Consider the following 13,921-nt stretch of genomic DNA (forward strand, 5'->3'; position numbering starts at 1 on the left):
GTACAGACATTTTACATGAAGCAAACATTAGTGGCCTGTCCTGGTTGGATTGTGGTGGACAAAGGTCATGGTCAGTCTAACCTATTCTCATTATCTCAAGAACACTTTTGGGAATTTCTTCAAATGTGGCACAAACACCCATTTGGACTCAATGATGAACTGGTTCGATTTTGGTTTGGTTTATTTCTAGTTTGTAAATATACATTCATTCTGAATTTGATGCAACACGTTTAAAAAAAGTTAGGACAGTCATGTTTACCGCTGTGTTACATCACCTATCACCTTTGTTTTAACAATTTAGTATGCATTTGGTACACTAATTGTGAAATTTCTTTCTCAAGATTAACAAGCAGGCCCCCCAAAATCTTAAAGATTTAAAGACTGTGTGGAACACAGAGATTAGTTCATTCATACAGAAAGTGCCTTGAAGCTGTCATTGTAATCAAATAATTTTGTATTGATTGAAATTTTACGTTTTGGTTTTTTTTTGTATGTGTAGGTTGTAAACAATTTTATATGTGTAGGTTTTTTTTATTTTACGTGTGTAGGTTGTAAACAAGGGTTTCATTCCTCTTTAGTGCAGATCATTTTACTTTTATTTCATTTTGTTTTATTTTTAAGGGTAGGTTGATTAACTTAATACCAATGTCTGGTCTAATTTTCATGTGAATAGCTGCATGGGAAATATGTTTAATAAAAAAAATGTGTTGAACACTTATTTCCTCGCTGCATGTTGAAAATGATTCACAAATTTGTGTTTTACACAGCATCCCAACTTTTATTGGAATCAGAGTTGCAGATAAGCAGCGTGCTACTTTTTGTGTATGTTTGTAAGAATCAACTGATTGATTATGAGTCAGTTTATTAGCTGTTGGAAACTCCAAAGAGATACTTTACATGAAGCCACCATGAGGGGAACGTCACTGGTGCAATATCGGGGGGATTCTCCCTTCTTCTGCATGCAACGTGGTCGTGTTTGCATTGTAGTGAGGTTTCCCTGTTAGTGATTCATTTTTTAGGGAAGTAGGTCACAGGAAATGCAGCAGCATGTGAATGTGACTATTGTTGAGTGTGCCAACGTGATCCTGGTAAACACATGCAAATAATGCAAGCTGTTTCATGCATGTTATGACATGTTTGAGTGTTTATCATTTGCAACAACGTTATTGGTGTGCTCCCTGCCTTTAAATGCTGAGGACAGTCACATTACTGTAAAGAAGTCAGCGGTGGGATGCAGATGGGCTAAATGTCATCAGATATGGCTCACTGAAATGGAGAGGGGGGGAAGAAAGGATGAACAAAATGTTTGTTTCCTCTGCCTGATATACCGAAAGCTACCTGATCCAAGATAACACTGTTTCTTTAGAAGAGCAAGTTTTCGATCATCCAATGCATTTTTTTCCCCCAGTTATGCTTCCAGTTTCACTTTACTGTGAAATCAGTAAATCTTGAGAGGTAATAGATATATGCTTAGAATTTAAAATTGAGTGCATTTCGTGGCAGATCAAGTCTGTGCAGGTCATCACTTAGTCATCTATTGTAAGGTGTTTCCTCCGGTTTACATACTTATTTTTGGCTGTTTACATTCAGAAAGGCAAGGGCCCTAAGGACACCAATAATAGCAATGTTTATATTATAACATGACTTTCTGGAGGCCATGCTGAGTCACTTTTTTAGGACCTTCCACGCACGGTTCAACCCTATCAACTCTTTCCACAAAGGTGGTCTTTTTTTTTGAGTAAAGTTTAATTTTTAATTCTTAACGTTCTTTAAAGTTTGCTGAAATATGCTTACAATCATTAATGCAATTATTCCTTTGGGCTGTTCCTTTGGGTATAATGTTGCCTGAGGGTAACAATCAGACAAACTTATAGTAAGAGTTAATTTTTCATATTTTTCCTTTTTCGAATGGCATGAATTTTAAACTTTTTCAATATCTTCCACAAGCATTGTAGAAAATTTCAAACACTAACTGTCTTTTCTCATTTGGTACAGAGTTGCTTTAAGGTAACATACCCAAAAGTGTGCCCATTTTATGACAAACAAAAAAAACTTTGCAGACATTTTTTTTACCAACTGGCATCATCATGCATACCATAGAGGGTTAACATTTGAAAGTCAAGTGAAAAGAAATGCCAAAGGAGATGTAAGGGGTTAAGAGCAGATATGAGAAAGGTCAAATTTCTCCCTTGCAGGTGGAAAAACTTCCAGAGAAAATTCTTAGAAAATAAGATCGTATTTTAACATTAAAGATGCAACACAGATGGGGAAATAAACAAGAAGAGGAGGGGATTAAAGTATCATTTGGGATCTAGATAAGAAAAGGGAAAACAAAACATGTCATACATCATGCTGACTTTGAGTGATTCATTTCCCCAAAACACAGATTTAAACTGCTTGTTGCTTCAGTTACAATCAAATGAAGCATCTGCAAGAACAGTGTTTGATCGTTCAGCACTCAAACACTGCTGTTTGTTAAGAGGAAATTCCACTGATTCATGTTTATTTTCTTCCCACTGGTCATTTAATCAACAGCTTTGTGATGCTACTCTGAGATCACTTGCTGATCAGATAAGACGAAGAGTGTCGCGATATACTGGTATTTACACTAATGTTGATATTTCAAAAATGAAATGTTGACATAAGGGAAATCACATATGATAATTTAAATTATTCAGTGTTTTTCCATCCTCACTTTGGCTCCCTCTCCACCTCCCCACGATCATGTTTTGAGTGTTATTCATCAATCATGAATGAGACAAAATGCACAGCAAAATATCAATTTGATTTTTTTTTTGTCTTCAAATTTTCAGTAGATAAGGCTATAAAACCACTATAATGAGTTCTCTCAGCTATGATAATCGTGTATAGGAATATCGGTCTGAAACATTCATAATGTTAATAATTAATAATATAATATTGGCAATGAATTAATAAGTCAAACAAATGTGCGTCAAATTAGTAGTTTTAATATTTTTAGTGATTATCCAAAGCATACAATTTTACACTGCATACTTTTCTGCAGTTTTTTGGACAGTGTTTGGACAGAAACTGTTTTGAGGACATTATCTTGGGCTGCGGTAACTTCTACTGGGCTTTTTTTTAAAAAAACATTTTCTAGACTAAATAAGAATACAGTAAAACTCTAACTATCCTAAGTTATTCTTAAATCCAAAAACAAACCTTGTGGCGAAAGAGGTAGTAATCAGATCTTTTACTTAAGTGAAAGTAGCAGTACTTTAAGGTAAAATTACACAAGTATTAGCAAAACCTACTTAAATGTGGGTAAGGGGGAGAATGGTGCAGCATGGTATCACACAGTTTTGGCAGGTAATATTGTATCAATACACAGATGCTGAGTATCTATTTTTTCATGTTCCATATATAATTGATTTTGCACATACAAATACAAATTTTGGTAGCCTAGCCTTGTGATTGAGATGAAAAGACTTTATCTTATTAGATAGAACAAATGTGGACGAAGTTTTCTTTTGGGGAAAAAAATTTGCAGTTGAAAAAGGTCATGAATCGTAATATATATTGTCGCAATACATCTAAAATCATCAGTATTGTTATATTAGTGTATCCTGGGGTCTCTGGTGATACCCAGCACCCCTGTACATAAGACTATCAAAAGTAAAAGCAGTCATTAGGCAGCAGTGTGGCGCTCATCTATATAAAGTAGCTACAGCTGTCATAAATGCAGCGCAGTAAAAAGTACAATCCCCTTTGACATGTAATCGAGTAGAATGAAATAAATATGCTCGAGTAAAGAAAAAGTACCTCAAAATTGTACTTTAGCCTGAACTTTGGCTTCAGATCATTACATAATCAACCACAGCCACGTGGTCACTTAATTTCCATCGTCTTGTGTTTAAAACCCGATACAATAATGCTAATGCACGTCAGAGCTCAAATTTATTTTTTATTCAAAATACTTCTGAAACACCTCTGAACATTTATGTCCATTTAAATGAAAAAACTGTCAAATACAAACTTGAACAAATTTTCCTCCCCTAGCGCTTCGTGATGTCGTCATGTCACATGATAAACTGTGCATGTAATCTGGACGCTCTGATTACAGTGAGCTTTTAGCGGCTAAAGGCTGTGAACACGGTTTTGAAAACGTAAAACCTTTATCTAAAATAAAAGACAACACAAACTATCACCACACAGTAGAAAGTTCACTTGTTTTGACCTCCGAAAAAAGGTCCCAATCGAGTATCAACGGATCTGTAACCTCAAATTTAACAGAAGCCTTTGTTCCCTAAAAAAAAGAAGAGATCTGGCTTTAGTGCACAGTCTTTGAAACTACACTGTTTCGCCATTTTTAATGCTGATAACAGAAATGACCACTGTTCTGTCTGTGACTGTCAGTCACTTTTTGTTGTGGTGCCTCTCATGACTGAAATCACAATCCATGTTTTTGACCAAATCCAGCCTCGACAATAATCACTCGAAATCAGACCGGAAGTTTGCACAGAAGCCTCGGAGAGCTGCTCTCCGGACACCTTTCTGAAAGGCAATAATGTAACAGTCTTTGTTTTCATACTTGTTATAACACGGTGGCGTCTCACTCCGGTTTCATCATGGGCTTAATGTCGTCTTCCTCGTCGTCTGTGTCAAAAAATTCATCCTCAAAAAAAGATCCTCCAAAGCCGTATTCCTGCGCGTGGACAGACACCTCATTTGGCATCAGGTGAGGAGACCCCTCAATAAAATCAGCAAACCTGTGGAGTGACAACGTCAGCAACAATATCCGTGTTATACAGAGTTTATAAACCATGTGGTGGCACCTACATACTGAACATAGGACTGACATTTGGCAAAACTTCAGTATATGAGATTTTGAATTTTGGATGTATTTCTATTCATCTACCTGAAATCAAAAATGTGCAGACACAGCTTGCAAAAGATAGTTAATCAATCACTGTTAAAAAAAAATAAAAACACCAAATATTACCTCTTTACAAAGACCTCACATCAGGTAAAATCATCTTATCAATCTATACAAATAAAGCACCAATTATTTGATTATGATGCAAATCTTAACTAATACATCATTATTACATTTTTACCTCAGTTTGTGTGTTTGTCAAACACACACACAAAAACACAGTGGTCCAGTATTTATGACACTTTGAAAGGGTGTAGCATGACTTTTCTTTTTATCTGTTTCTCATTTTTTCAAAACTATTTTAAAGTGCATTAAATTGCACTGCGGAGCATCAACTTGGACATTGCTTCGCTCTGCACCTCCTTGCCCCTCTGTCAAATACGGGAGTGTGAGCGCCACACCGTGGAGTTAACAGTCAGCCCATCTCGCACACACACACACAGTGACAGGGCTAACGAAGGTGAAGGGCTGCAGGTTTAATGACAAACGTCGAGCTGCTTTAAGCAGTGTGAGTTTGTTGGGACCATTGACTGCACGTCCTCGATGTGAGTCGCTGCTTCTGTACTGAACCACAATTGAGTTTATGTGTAACTTTAGAGTACTTTATATTTCAGCTTACATCATCCACACATTTTTACCAATGAATTTTCAAAACTTTTCCAGAACATTTCCAGATTTTTTTAAAGTTGTGGGCCTATATCGCAATGTAGCCATACATTATTAACCACGCACTTCCCAGGCATTTTGTGCATAAGCAAATGCTAATAGTGCATGCTAACTTCACTTGGTCATTTGACATTCCCAAAGCCAAACAGCTGCTTATGCTTATAGACCAAAGTGACACATGCGGGCACTTAGAAAATCTAATATCTTATAGATAGATATTAATTTTAATTTGACGTGTGATTGGATTACAATTTTGACAAGTTTTGTGCATTTATTTCTATTTAAAGAAAACATTTTAATAGCCATGTTGAATAATTGTTTTGTGGCCTTGCCTGAACCTTAAAGTATGAGATACCTCAACAAATTAGGGTTCATCATTGTCCCATTGTGAGGTGTCCAAATGGATCAATGACCCAACATAGTGGCCCCATATAGCTTATCTGGACATCGATACGTCTACAACAGCAGCCAATACAATGTATTTTCAAAACTTTCCCCAAAACTTCTATTAATTCCAAACAATTTCCAGGCCTAGAGAACAGTTTTTCTAATTCTAGAACTTCTACAGGAATTTTATGACTGTGGGAACCCTGAACAAATTAGATTTTTAGGAGCTTAACATCACAACGGGCACCTTTTTGGGGACTGCAGTCTGGACACTGTTTTCCACGGACTGAACTCTGGGCTGTTGCAGAGCTTCCTCAGCTCCTCCAGAGCACGCCGCGTCTCTTCCTCCCCCTCCTTCTGATACTCCTCCTCAGTCAACAGGCGACGTGGCTCCGGCTTCCAGCGTACATACCCTCTGATTTTCCTGCACAATACAGCATGTGCTCAGTAAAATAAATACAAAATGTGAAATATCACACTTTTAAATGTTTGAGCTTTTATAGCTTAAGCTCTTTATCTATTTTGTTCAGACTCAAAAACACAAGTGTTCTTGATAATAAATGTGTGACACTCTTGTTTATAACCACATGGCTACATTACACTGTATGAGATAGAAGGAACATCATAGAGCTATTATAGAAGTCGATATTCTGTGTATATATTACTGTACTCTTACGCCACCTTCTGTCAGACTGTGAACACCCACCTCCATGCAGCCACTGCCAAAAAGACCGGGTACTCCAGATGTTTGGAGAGCAAAGCTGCCACGATGACAGCGAACGCAACTTGCTGAATTTGAATTCCTAAATAAATTAGGAGAAGGCCAAACAGCTGCAGTGTCCATGACAAGATGTTGATGCTCTTCTCATCCACCAGAGGACCGTAACGGTAACACACAGCAAAAGTGATGAATCCCACCACTCCGACATAACCTGACAAAAACACACAGACAGACACACTGACTAACACAGCGTTTAAAAGGAACTAACTAATAAAATATTAACAGTTTCACCGTTTTTTGCACGGCTTTTTTTCTGACCTGCAGCAAGTCATACATGCTGTATTTTGGCTCAAAGTGGAGTATATTGTGTTTTGTATGTAGCTTTAAGCATGCATACTTTGGCATTACAGAAAAAAACAAAGGCAGGACACAAATCTGTTTCCACAACTTTAACAGACAGCTGTTCACTTAAAAAGGTGATTCTGAAAGTGACAAATGTAAGGCACGCAAGACTTTCATGCTTAGTGGTCTTAGAAGTAGCTATTTTATATGCTATGTTTAAGTGAAACTTTGGTGTCTTTCAACCTGGATCCTTTTTTCCCATATTTTTGTGTGGAAGTAACTAATGGAGACACAAAATATTAGCTGTATCAATTTTTCCCCCCACACAGTGACTTATTGCAAGTGAAACAGTGGAAACGTTAGTGAGAGTTGGAGAAAAGTGCCGCTATGAGATGTTGTGTTGGAGTACAGAAAGCACAGCTCTGTGGTATCTTAACGATTTCCAGTGTCATGGCTGAATATTAAGCTGATTTCAACAATGTGGAAAAGCCTGAAAGATTTCAGAGCAAGACTTTTACATAATACCAAATAAACCGCATCAGCGACAGGTAAAGAATAACATTTAATTCTCTGTAAGGTCTTTACCATAATGTTGTCAGACACTTCTAATAACAATCTGAGCCTGTTGGTGACAAAAACAAGCACTTTTGTGATTACATCACAGCCTGTCTCAGTGCTGCGGCTGCAGCGGTCTCTCTCAACAGCACAACAATGTCAAAAATAGAGTCTAGATTAGTCACTTAGACACAAAAACATAGGACTATGGGGTCATGGTTGACAAACACCAGAGTTTCCCTTTGATACAGGAGCATGTCAAGCAGTGAAAATCATGTTTCTCAAAGACTACACACCAAAAACATTTTTTAATGATTACATCTCCCTATCATGGGAAAATAAGGTCCATGTTAAAATATACCAAAGTTTTCCTCTTACAGCTTTTCTCTGTATCTTCATATCTCTCTATCTATCTATAAAAAGTTTGTGTAAATGAAGGGTCCGTACCTAATACCACGTTCCAGTGCTCTCGCAAAATTATGCCAAGGTTCCTAAAGACGAGCTGGATGGCATACACAGAAAACGACCAGCCGCCAACAATCAACGCATAAAACGGGCTTTTCTGTGGTAACAACAGACACAAAAGGTAAGGCAAAAGTTATTTAACATTAAAAAAAAATCTTGGATATTTGAGGAAAAAACAAGTTCTTACCTTTGGCAAAAAGCGTGCCAAAATGAAAACGAGGATGATGAGAGAGGCAATCATGCCTGTGCTCATACCAGCAGAGTAGAAGAAAACTTGACTCCTTCAATCATGGGAGAAACATTTGTTAATAACATATTTTAATCCTGTTAAGTCCCACAAAGAAGAAGCATGTGTGAGAAAAATGACCTGCTTAGTGATCCTGCAAAGAGGAACAACAATGCCCCAGCGAAGAATACCAAAAACAGATAGATATCAAACTCTGCAAGGATAAAAAGACCATAATGTTCATCAAGTAATATCTGTCAACATAACGAACAAATTAATTGTGTTCATTTGTTTTTCCACTTACTGCGCAGGTGCTTGACGGTGTACTTAGTTTTGTCAGCAGGATCGATCTTGAAGCATGTCTTCTTGCTGAACAGATTGATGTTAATAGTGGTTTCATTGTGCCGCTCACGTAACAAACTCTGAAACCAGCCCCAGAAACTGAAGCGATCCAACTCCTGCAGCTCCTCCTCACCCTCCACAGTCGCCACCTTAAATACGTTTGAACTCCAAACTTTGACCTGTCAGAAATGTTTGGTTATTGTGGACCTAACTCACAACAAAGAACTGTTAGAATAAAGTGCCACTGACAATATGTCGCTGACAAAGGATACAGAGGCTTCTTTTTTTTCTTGATGTTTATACCACATTAAATTTGGTGCCAGGATTCAGCAAAATAATTCAAAAACAGTTCTCTTTCATGAATGTTATCTAATTATTTTATGATTAGGGAAGTGCATTAAAGATAAACGTTAACAGTCCTGGATTTTGTTGAGCATCAATCATGTAACTTACCTGAATTCTTGTCCATGTTTGCCTCCATGTTGGCACCAAAGTGCTTTTGTAACAGAACCTGTTGGGCCCTGACATGACGTACTCGTCTCCATCCTGGAGATCAGTTATCGGATATTTGTCACCTGTGTTTGAAAAGCAAAGACAAGCATTTAATAGTGAGATTGCATCACAGGACTTATAATTGGGCTGTTTATTGTAGAAGAAACCTGTGACATATATAACAAACTTAAGCAATGTCTGCTGTCTTAAGTTGCACTTTTTTATTTTTTACACTTCAGTTTTCACATTATTTATTTCAAACATGTGTAAGAAAATAGAGAAATTGTTGGCTCGTACAGATAAAATATTTCCCTGTCCCTGGTTTTAATCTAAGTTAAAGCTGTCAGCAGTTTATAACTACAAATAAATATGTTTTTATCCCTGTGCGTGATGGGACATGCTGGATTGGCACCTACACAATAACTTTTATTAATTTCACAATTTACAATGTGCTTTGAAAAACAAAGCAAAGCCAAGGCAATAAACCCCAGAGTTAATAAAACAATTAAGGTTAGTCACTAATGCCAAACAAAGGCCAGATAAGAGTTAAGGCAGAATTAGACAGGGGATTAAGGGCAGAAATGTACAAAAATATAGTAACAAAAGAAGGGCAGCAAACACAGAACATTTATTATAATTATAAAAATGAGCAGGATCAAGACAATGATTATGTATGTGTAAATAGGACAAACATTTGGGTAATTATTTATAAATCATATCTAATAACACTAAGATAAATAGTCATACTGAGATAACAAAGGTGTTATGTGTCCATTAGAGTTCAATTAATTGTCAACAATTTAATTAATTGCCATCTAATCTGATAATCGTATATTCGACTTGAGTAACTTTTTATGGGAATTAAGTTATCTGATTACTGCTTCTTGAATGTGATTATTTTTGTTGCAGACAAAACAAGACATTTGAGGATGCCATCTTGGGCTTTGATAAACATTTTTCTCCGTTATTTGACGTTTTATAGATAACGAACAGACAGATGAAATATTTTATGCAGGGTATAAATATATCACACAGGTGTTCATATTAATGTTCTCACTTTAAGAATATCGTGCTAATATAAAACAAATTTCTGTTAGTGACGCATTGGTTTTATAATTAGCATGTTAAAAATAACCTGAGCAGGGCGAGTCACAAAGTTTAGACCTCAGTTCTCAGCAAATATACAATGTCTAAGTAAATGATAAATTAAATTAAATGCGTCCATTATAAAGAGACAGTCTACGAAAACAGACAGCAGCGAGCAGGCTAAAAGACAGACTCAACATCAAACAGCCCGTGTTCAGTTTCACTTCATCTGAGAAGACCAATACAAGCTAACATGGGTTAGCCTAAACAGTGACACTTGTTCAAAATACGCGTTATAAAAAACGTTTCTGTTATAAACACCAAACGGTGATTCTTACCCGTATCCCGGTCCCCTGAGGTTTGATGTAAACAGATGAGCAGCACCGTGAAAACTGATAATTTAGCACTTGTGAGGGTAAAACCGTTTATCATTTTCATGCATCCCGCCATGATGAGAGCACCGCATCTCCCTCCTCTTATCCTTTGCCCCGCCTCTTCCGCCTCCGACAGCCCGGTTGAATGGCAGGCCGTCGAGCCAATCACAGAGTCACACTGAACGGCGTCGTCAGTGTGCGTTCACCGTCATCGCTCCACGAGCTAGCATGGGAAATTAAATATACAGATAATTAGTGTATAAATAACCAGCTTTAGGAAGTATGTTTCAAGTTTTACATACAATTTATAGATAAAAGCTTGTGTTAGATAGATTCAAGCTGAATACTGATTATTTTATTTTTATTTTACAATTTGATTTTTAAATTATTTAGCAATTGATTTACCTTTATATCTTATCTCTTTAGTCTTTTATTGTAAATCTATATCCTTTAGTTTATATTGCTCTGTAAAGCACTGCGAATTGCCTCATTGTATAAAATGAGCTATAAAGCTGCCTTGCCAGTCATCTGTGACTGTGATTTTTGTAGACTGGAAACAGAGAGTATTTTTTATTTATTTTTCCAATATACACCAGAATGTTTTGGATTGATGTTGTCAATTTCCTTAGAAAAAAAAATTAAAAAAGAAAAAAGAAACTTAAGATAAAGTTGAAATTAAAAAATATTTAATGTAATGCTATGAATTGTGTATTATTTTTGGAAATGTTAATATTCATAAGAGAAAATGATCAGAAACCAAACCAACTTTCCTAAATTTTACTCATGACTTCCAGCAGTATAGCAACATATTAGCTTACATAAAGAACAAAAAGGCTGTTAAGACATTGAAGTTATTAATATCATGCAAAATATTTAAATCTGATTATATATATTTTTTAAACTTATTTTCAGAGCACATTTTGTGCAGCATAGATGGACTTCTTTTGCCAAACTAGTACAAACATGAGCGCCTGCAGTTTGACATTGGTGGAGTGGGTAAATATGAGAAGCGATGGGGAAGCTGCTCGAGGATAAGCTCCTCTGAGAATTTAAAGTTTGCCATTGGATTTGTCAAAAAAACACACTGATGGATGTAAGTATATGAGATTGTAATAAATGTTAAGGTTCAATGGCAAGAAAAATTAATTTCATCTCCATAATAGCACTATGTGGCAGCTACCAGCCTTTTATAAGTTTCACAGTAGCCTTTTTTGTTTTGTTTAAAAACACAAATTCACAATCATCTAGAAGCCAATGACACCATTTTAATGGGAGCGCCATCAAAATTTTTGATTGGTGGCTATCTAATTTTGGATTTACCTCATTTATGTGCAAAGTAAAAGGGACCTAACACTGACTGAACCCTGTGGTGTCCTCTTGTGGACACTCAGAAGACATTCCATCAATGTGAGACATTGAGAGCTTTGTCAGACAAACAAATAAACATTTTATTTTATCTTATGTTGAGCTTTAAGAACATGAATACTTAAAAAGACAAACAAAAAACTATACACGAACTCCGACCCTAAAAGGCCACTGACACAGAAAAAGAAAACCAATAAACCAATGACAAAGGGGCCATTGTCAGTGCATGCCCATATATCCTAAATATATATAACTGTCCACAGCTGCTGTGACAGAAATGTCTGGGTACTTTTACTTTCAATACTTAAAGTGCATTTTCCTGATTATACATGAAGTTTTACTGAAGTACCATTCTCGATGTGGAGCTATTTCTTGTAACAGAGTATTTCCACAGGGTCGTAGTGGTACATTTACTTAAGTAAAAGATGGGAATACTTCTCACACCACTGCTAGCATGGCTGTAGACTTTCAGTCTCTTTATACAGGGAACCATACGGCTCCATGTGGTGTTCACAGTGTACAAATGTTTTAACCGCATTACGTTGCATTTTAGCTGCGTTATCATTGTGGTCTCACACTTTACAGGAGGATTAAACTGAACCTTCTGCTACATATGAGTCACAGAAACCAACCACAGCACTCACATTTGTCCCTAACTGCTTCATAAACTAGTCAAATGAAAAAGTTATTTCAAATTAATTACCTGAGCATGACTTAAACTATGCCGTGAGATGTTTACAGTAAGCAGATACAACCAGTCCATTATGGTGTGCTCAGGGATGTGGGTCAGTCAGGTGTTTGCTTTTTGATACGCTTGTGAGACCAACTAAGGTCAAAAACTTTGTCCACTGCATTCACCTTATCAGCATTAATGTGAGAGAAAAATGCAGCGTGAGTCAGAGGTCCCTGCTGATATTCTAGAGCATACGCTCTATATAGAGTCAGGATGAAAACACTGCAAACAAAAATAAACATGTTTATTTACATCAATGTGTCTACAAATACCACTTCCGGTGAAGCTGGGACGTTGTGTAAAACATAAATTAAAACAGAATACAATGATTTGCGAATCCTTTTCAACCTATATTCAACTGAATACACTACAAAGACAAGATATTTAATGTTCAAACGGAAACAACATGAATGAACAATTAGTGTCCTGAGTTCCCAAACACTTATTGGGGGTTGTTAAAAGGAAAGGTCATGTAACACAATGTTTACCTTTGTGTTACATGATGCAGGCATCAAATTCAAAATGAGTGAATATTACTTGCAAAAAAAAAAAAAGTTTATCAGTTTGAACATTAAATATCTTGTCTTTGTAGTATATTCAACTGAATAAAGGTTGAAAAGGATACACAAATCATTGTATTCTGTTTTTATTTACGTTTTACACGTCTCAACTTTCGAATTGGGGTTTGTGAATTGGTGGAAAACAGAACGCAGTCGCTCTCACGCCATAAAAATGTGAACTTTGAATAATGAATTCTTCCATAGTTTAGAAAAGACTTGTGACTTTCACCACATGACAACAACTTTGAGCCACAAGTTCACTTCGTTCAGACCTTAACGTACCATACATTATGGAGTAACGATGCCTCAGAGTCAAAATAACTTCTGTCTTAAAAGTGAAGCACACTGTCAATGCAACACTCATTTTAAAGTTTCCTGATTTGTGACAAAAAATTGGGTGTCACACGAATTCTCTGAACATGTTGCTCAAGGAGACAGTTATTCAGCAGTGTGAGGAAGTTACTCAGCCTGTAAAAGAGGAAAAAGTTAAGAAATTGGGTTTCCTATACGTCTTTCACATAGTGTCTCATTTCCCGTGAATGTCAAGGAATCACAATCATTACTAAAAAGTGTCTCCGTTTTAGGGGATGGTGGACTGGATATACAGTAGGTGAAGACTTGTACAAAAAATCACGTTTCACAATGGGATTTTTCATAATCTGGCAATCCAAAATTTGTTCTTATCAAGAGGTTATGACTGAACTGATCTA

The 13,921-nt window shown here is 36.5% G+C and overlaps 1 protein-coding gene across 1 annotated transcript; it reads right to left on the reverse strand.

Annotated features, from left to right (window-relative positions):
- Nucleotides 1–3,944: 3,944 nt before the first annotated feature.
- Nucleotides 3,945–10,649, reverse strand: nemp1 (nuclear envelope integral membrane protein 1). The gene is made up of 9 exons (XM_042491911.1): nt 10,518–10,649; nt 9,055–9,176; nt 8,564–8,780; nt 8,401–8,473; nt 8,221–8,314; nt 8,016–8,130; nt 6,657–6,882; nt 6,198–6,374; nt 3,945–4,730 (listed from the first exon to the last, which is right to left on the reverse strand). Exons 1-9 carry the CDS (start codon nt 10,627–10,629, stop codon nt 4,574–4,576), a joined length of 1,293 nt encoding a protein of 430 aa, XP_042347845.1. The 5' UTR covers nt 10,630–10,649; the 3' UTR covers nt 3,945–4,573.
- Between the last annotated feature and the right edge of the window lie 3,272 nt (nt 10,650–13,921).

This window comes from Plectropomus leopardus, chromosome 8 (genome assembly GCF_008729295.1).
Source record: "Plectropomus leopardus isolate mb chromosome 8, YSFRI_Pleo_2.0, whole genome shotgun sequence".
Taxonomy (NCBI): domain Eukaryota; kingdom Metazoa; phylum Chordata; class Actinopteri; order Perciformes; family Serranidae; genus Plectropomus; species Plectropomus leopardus.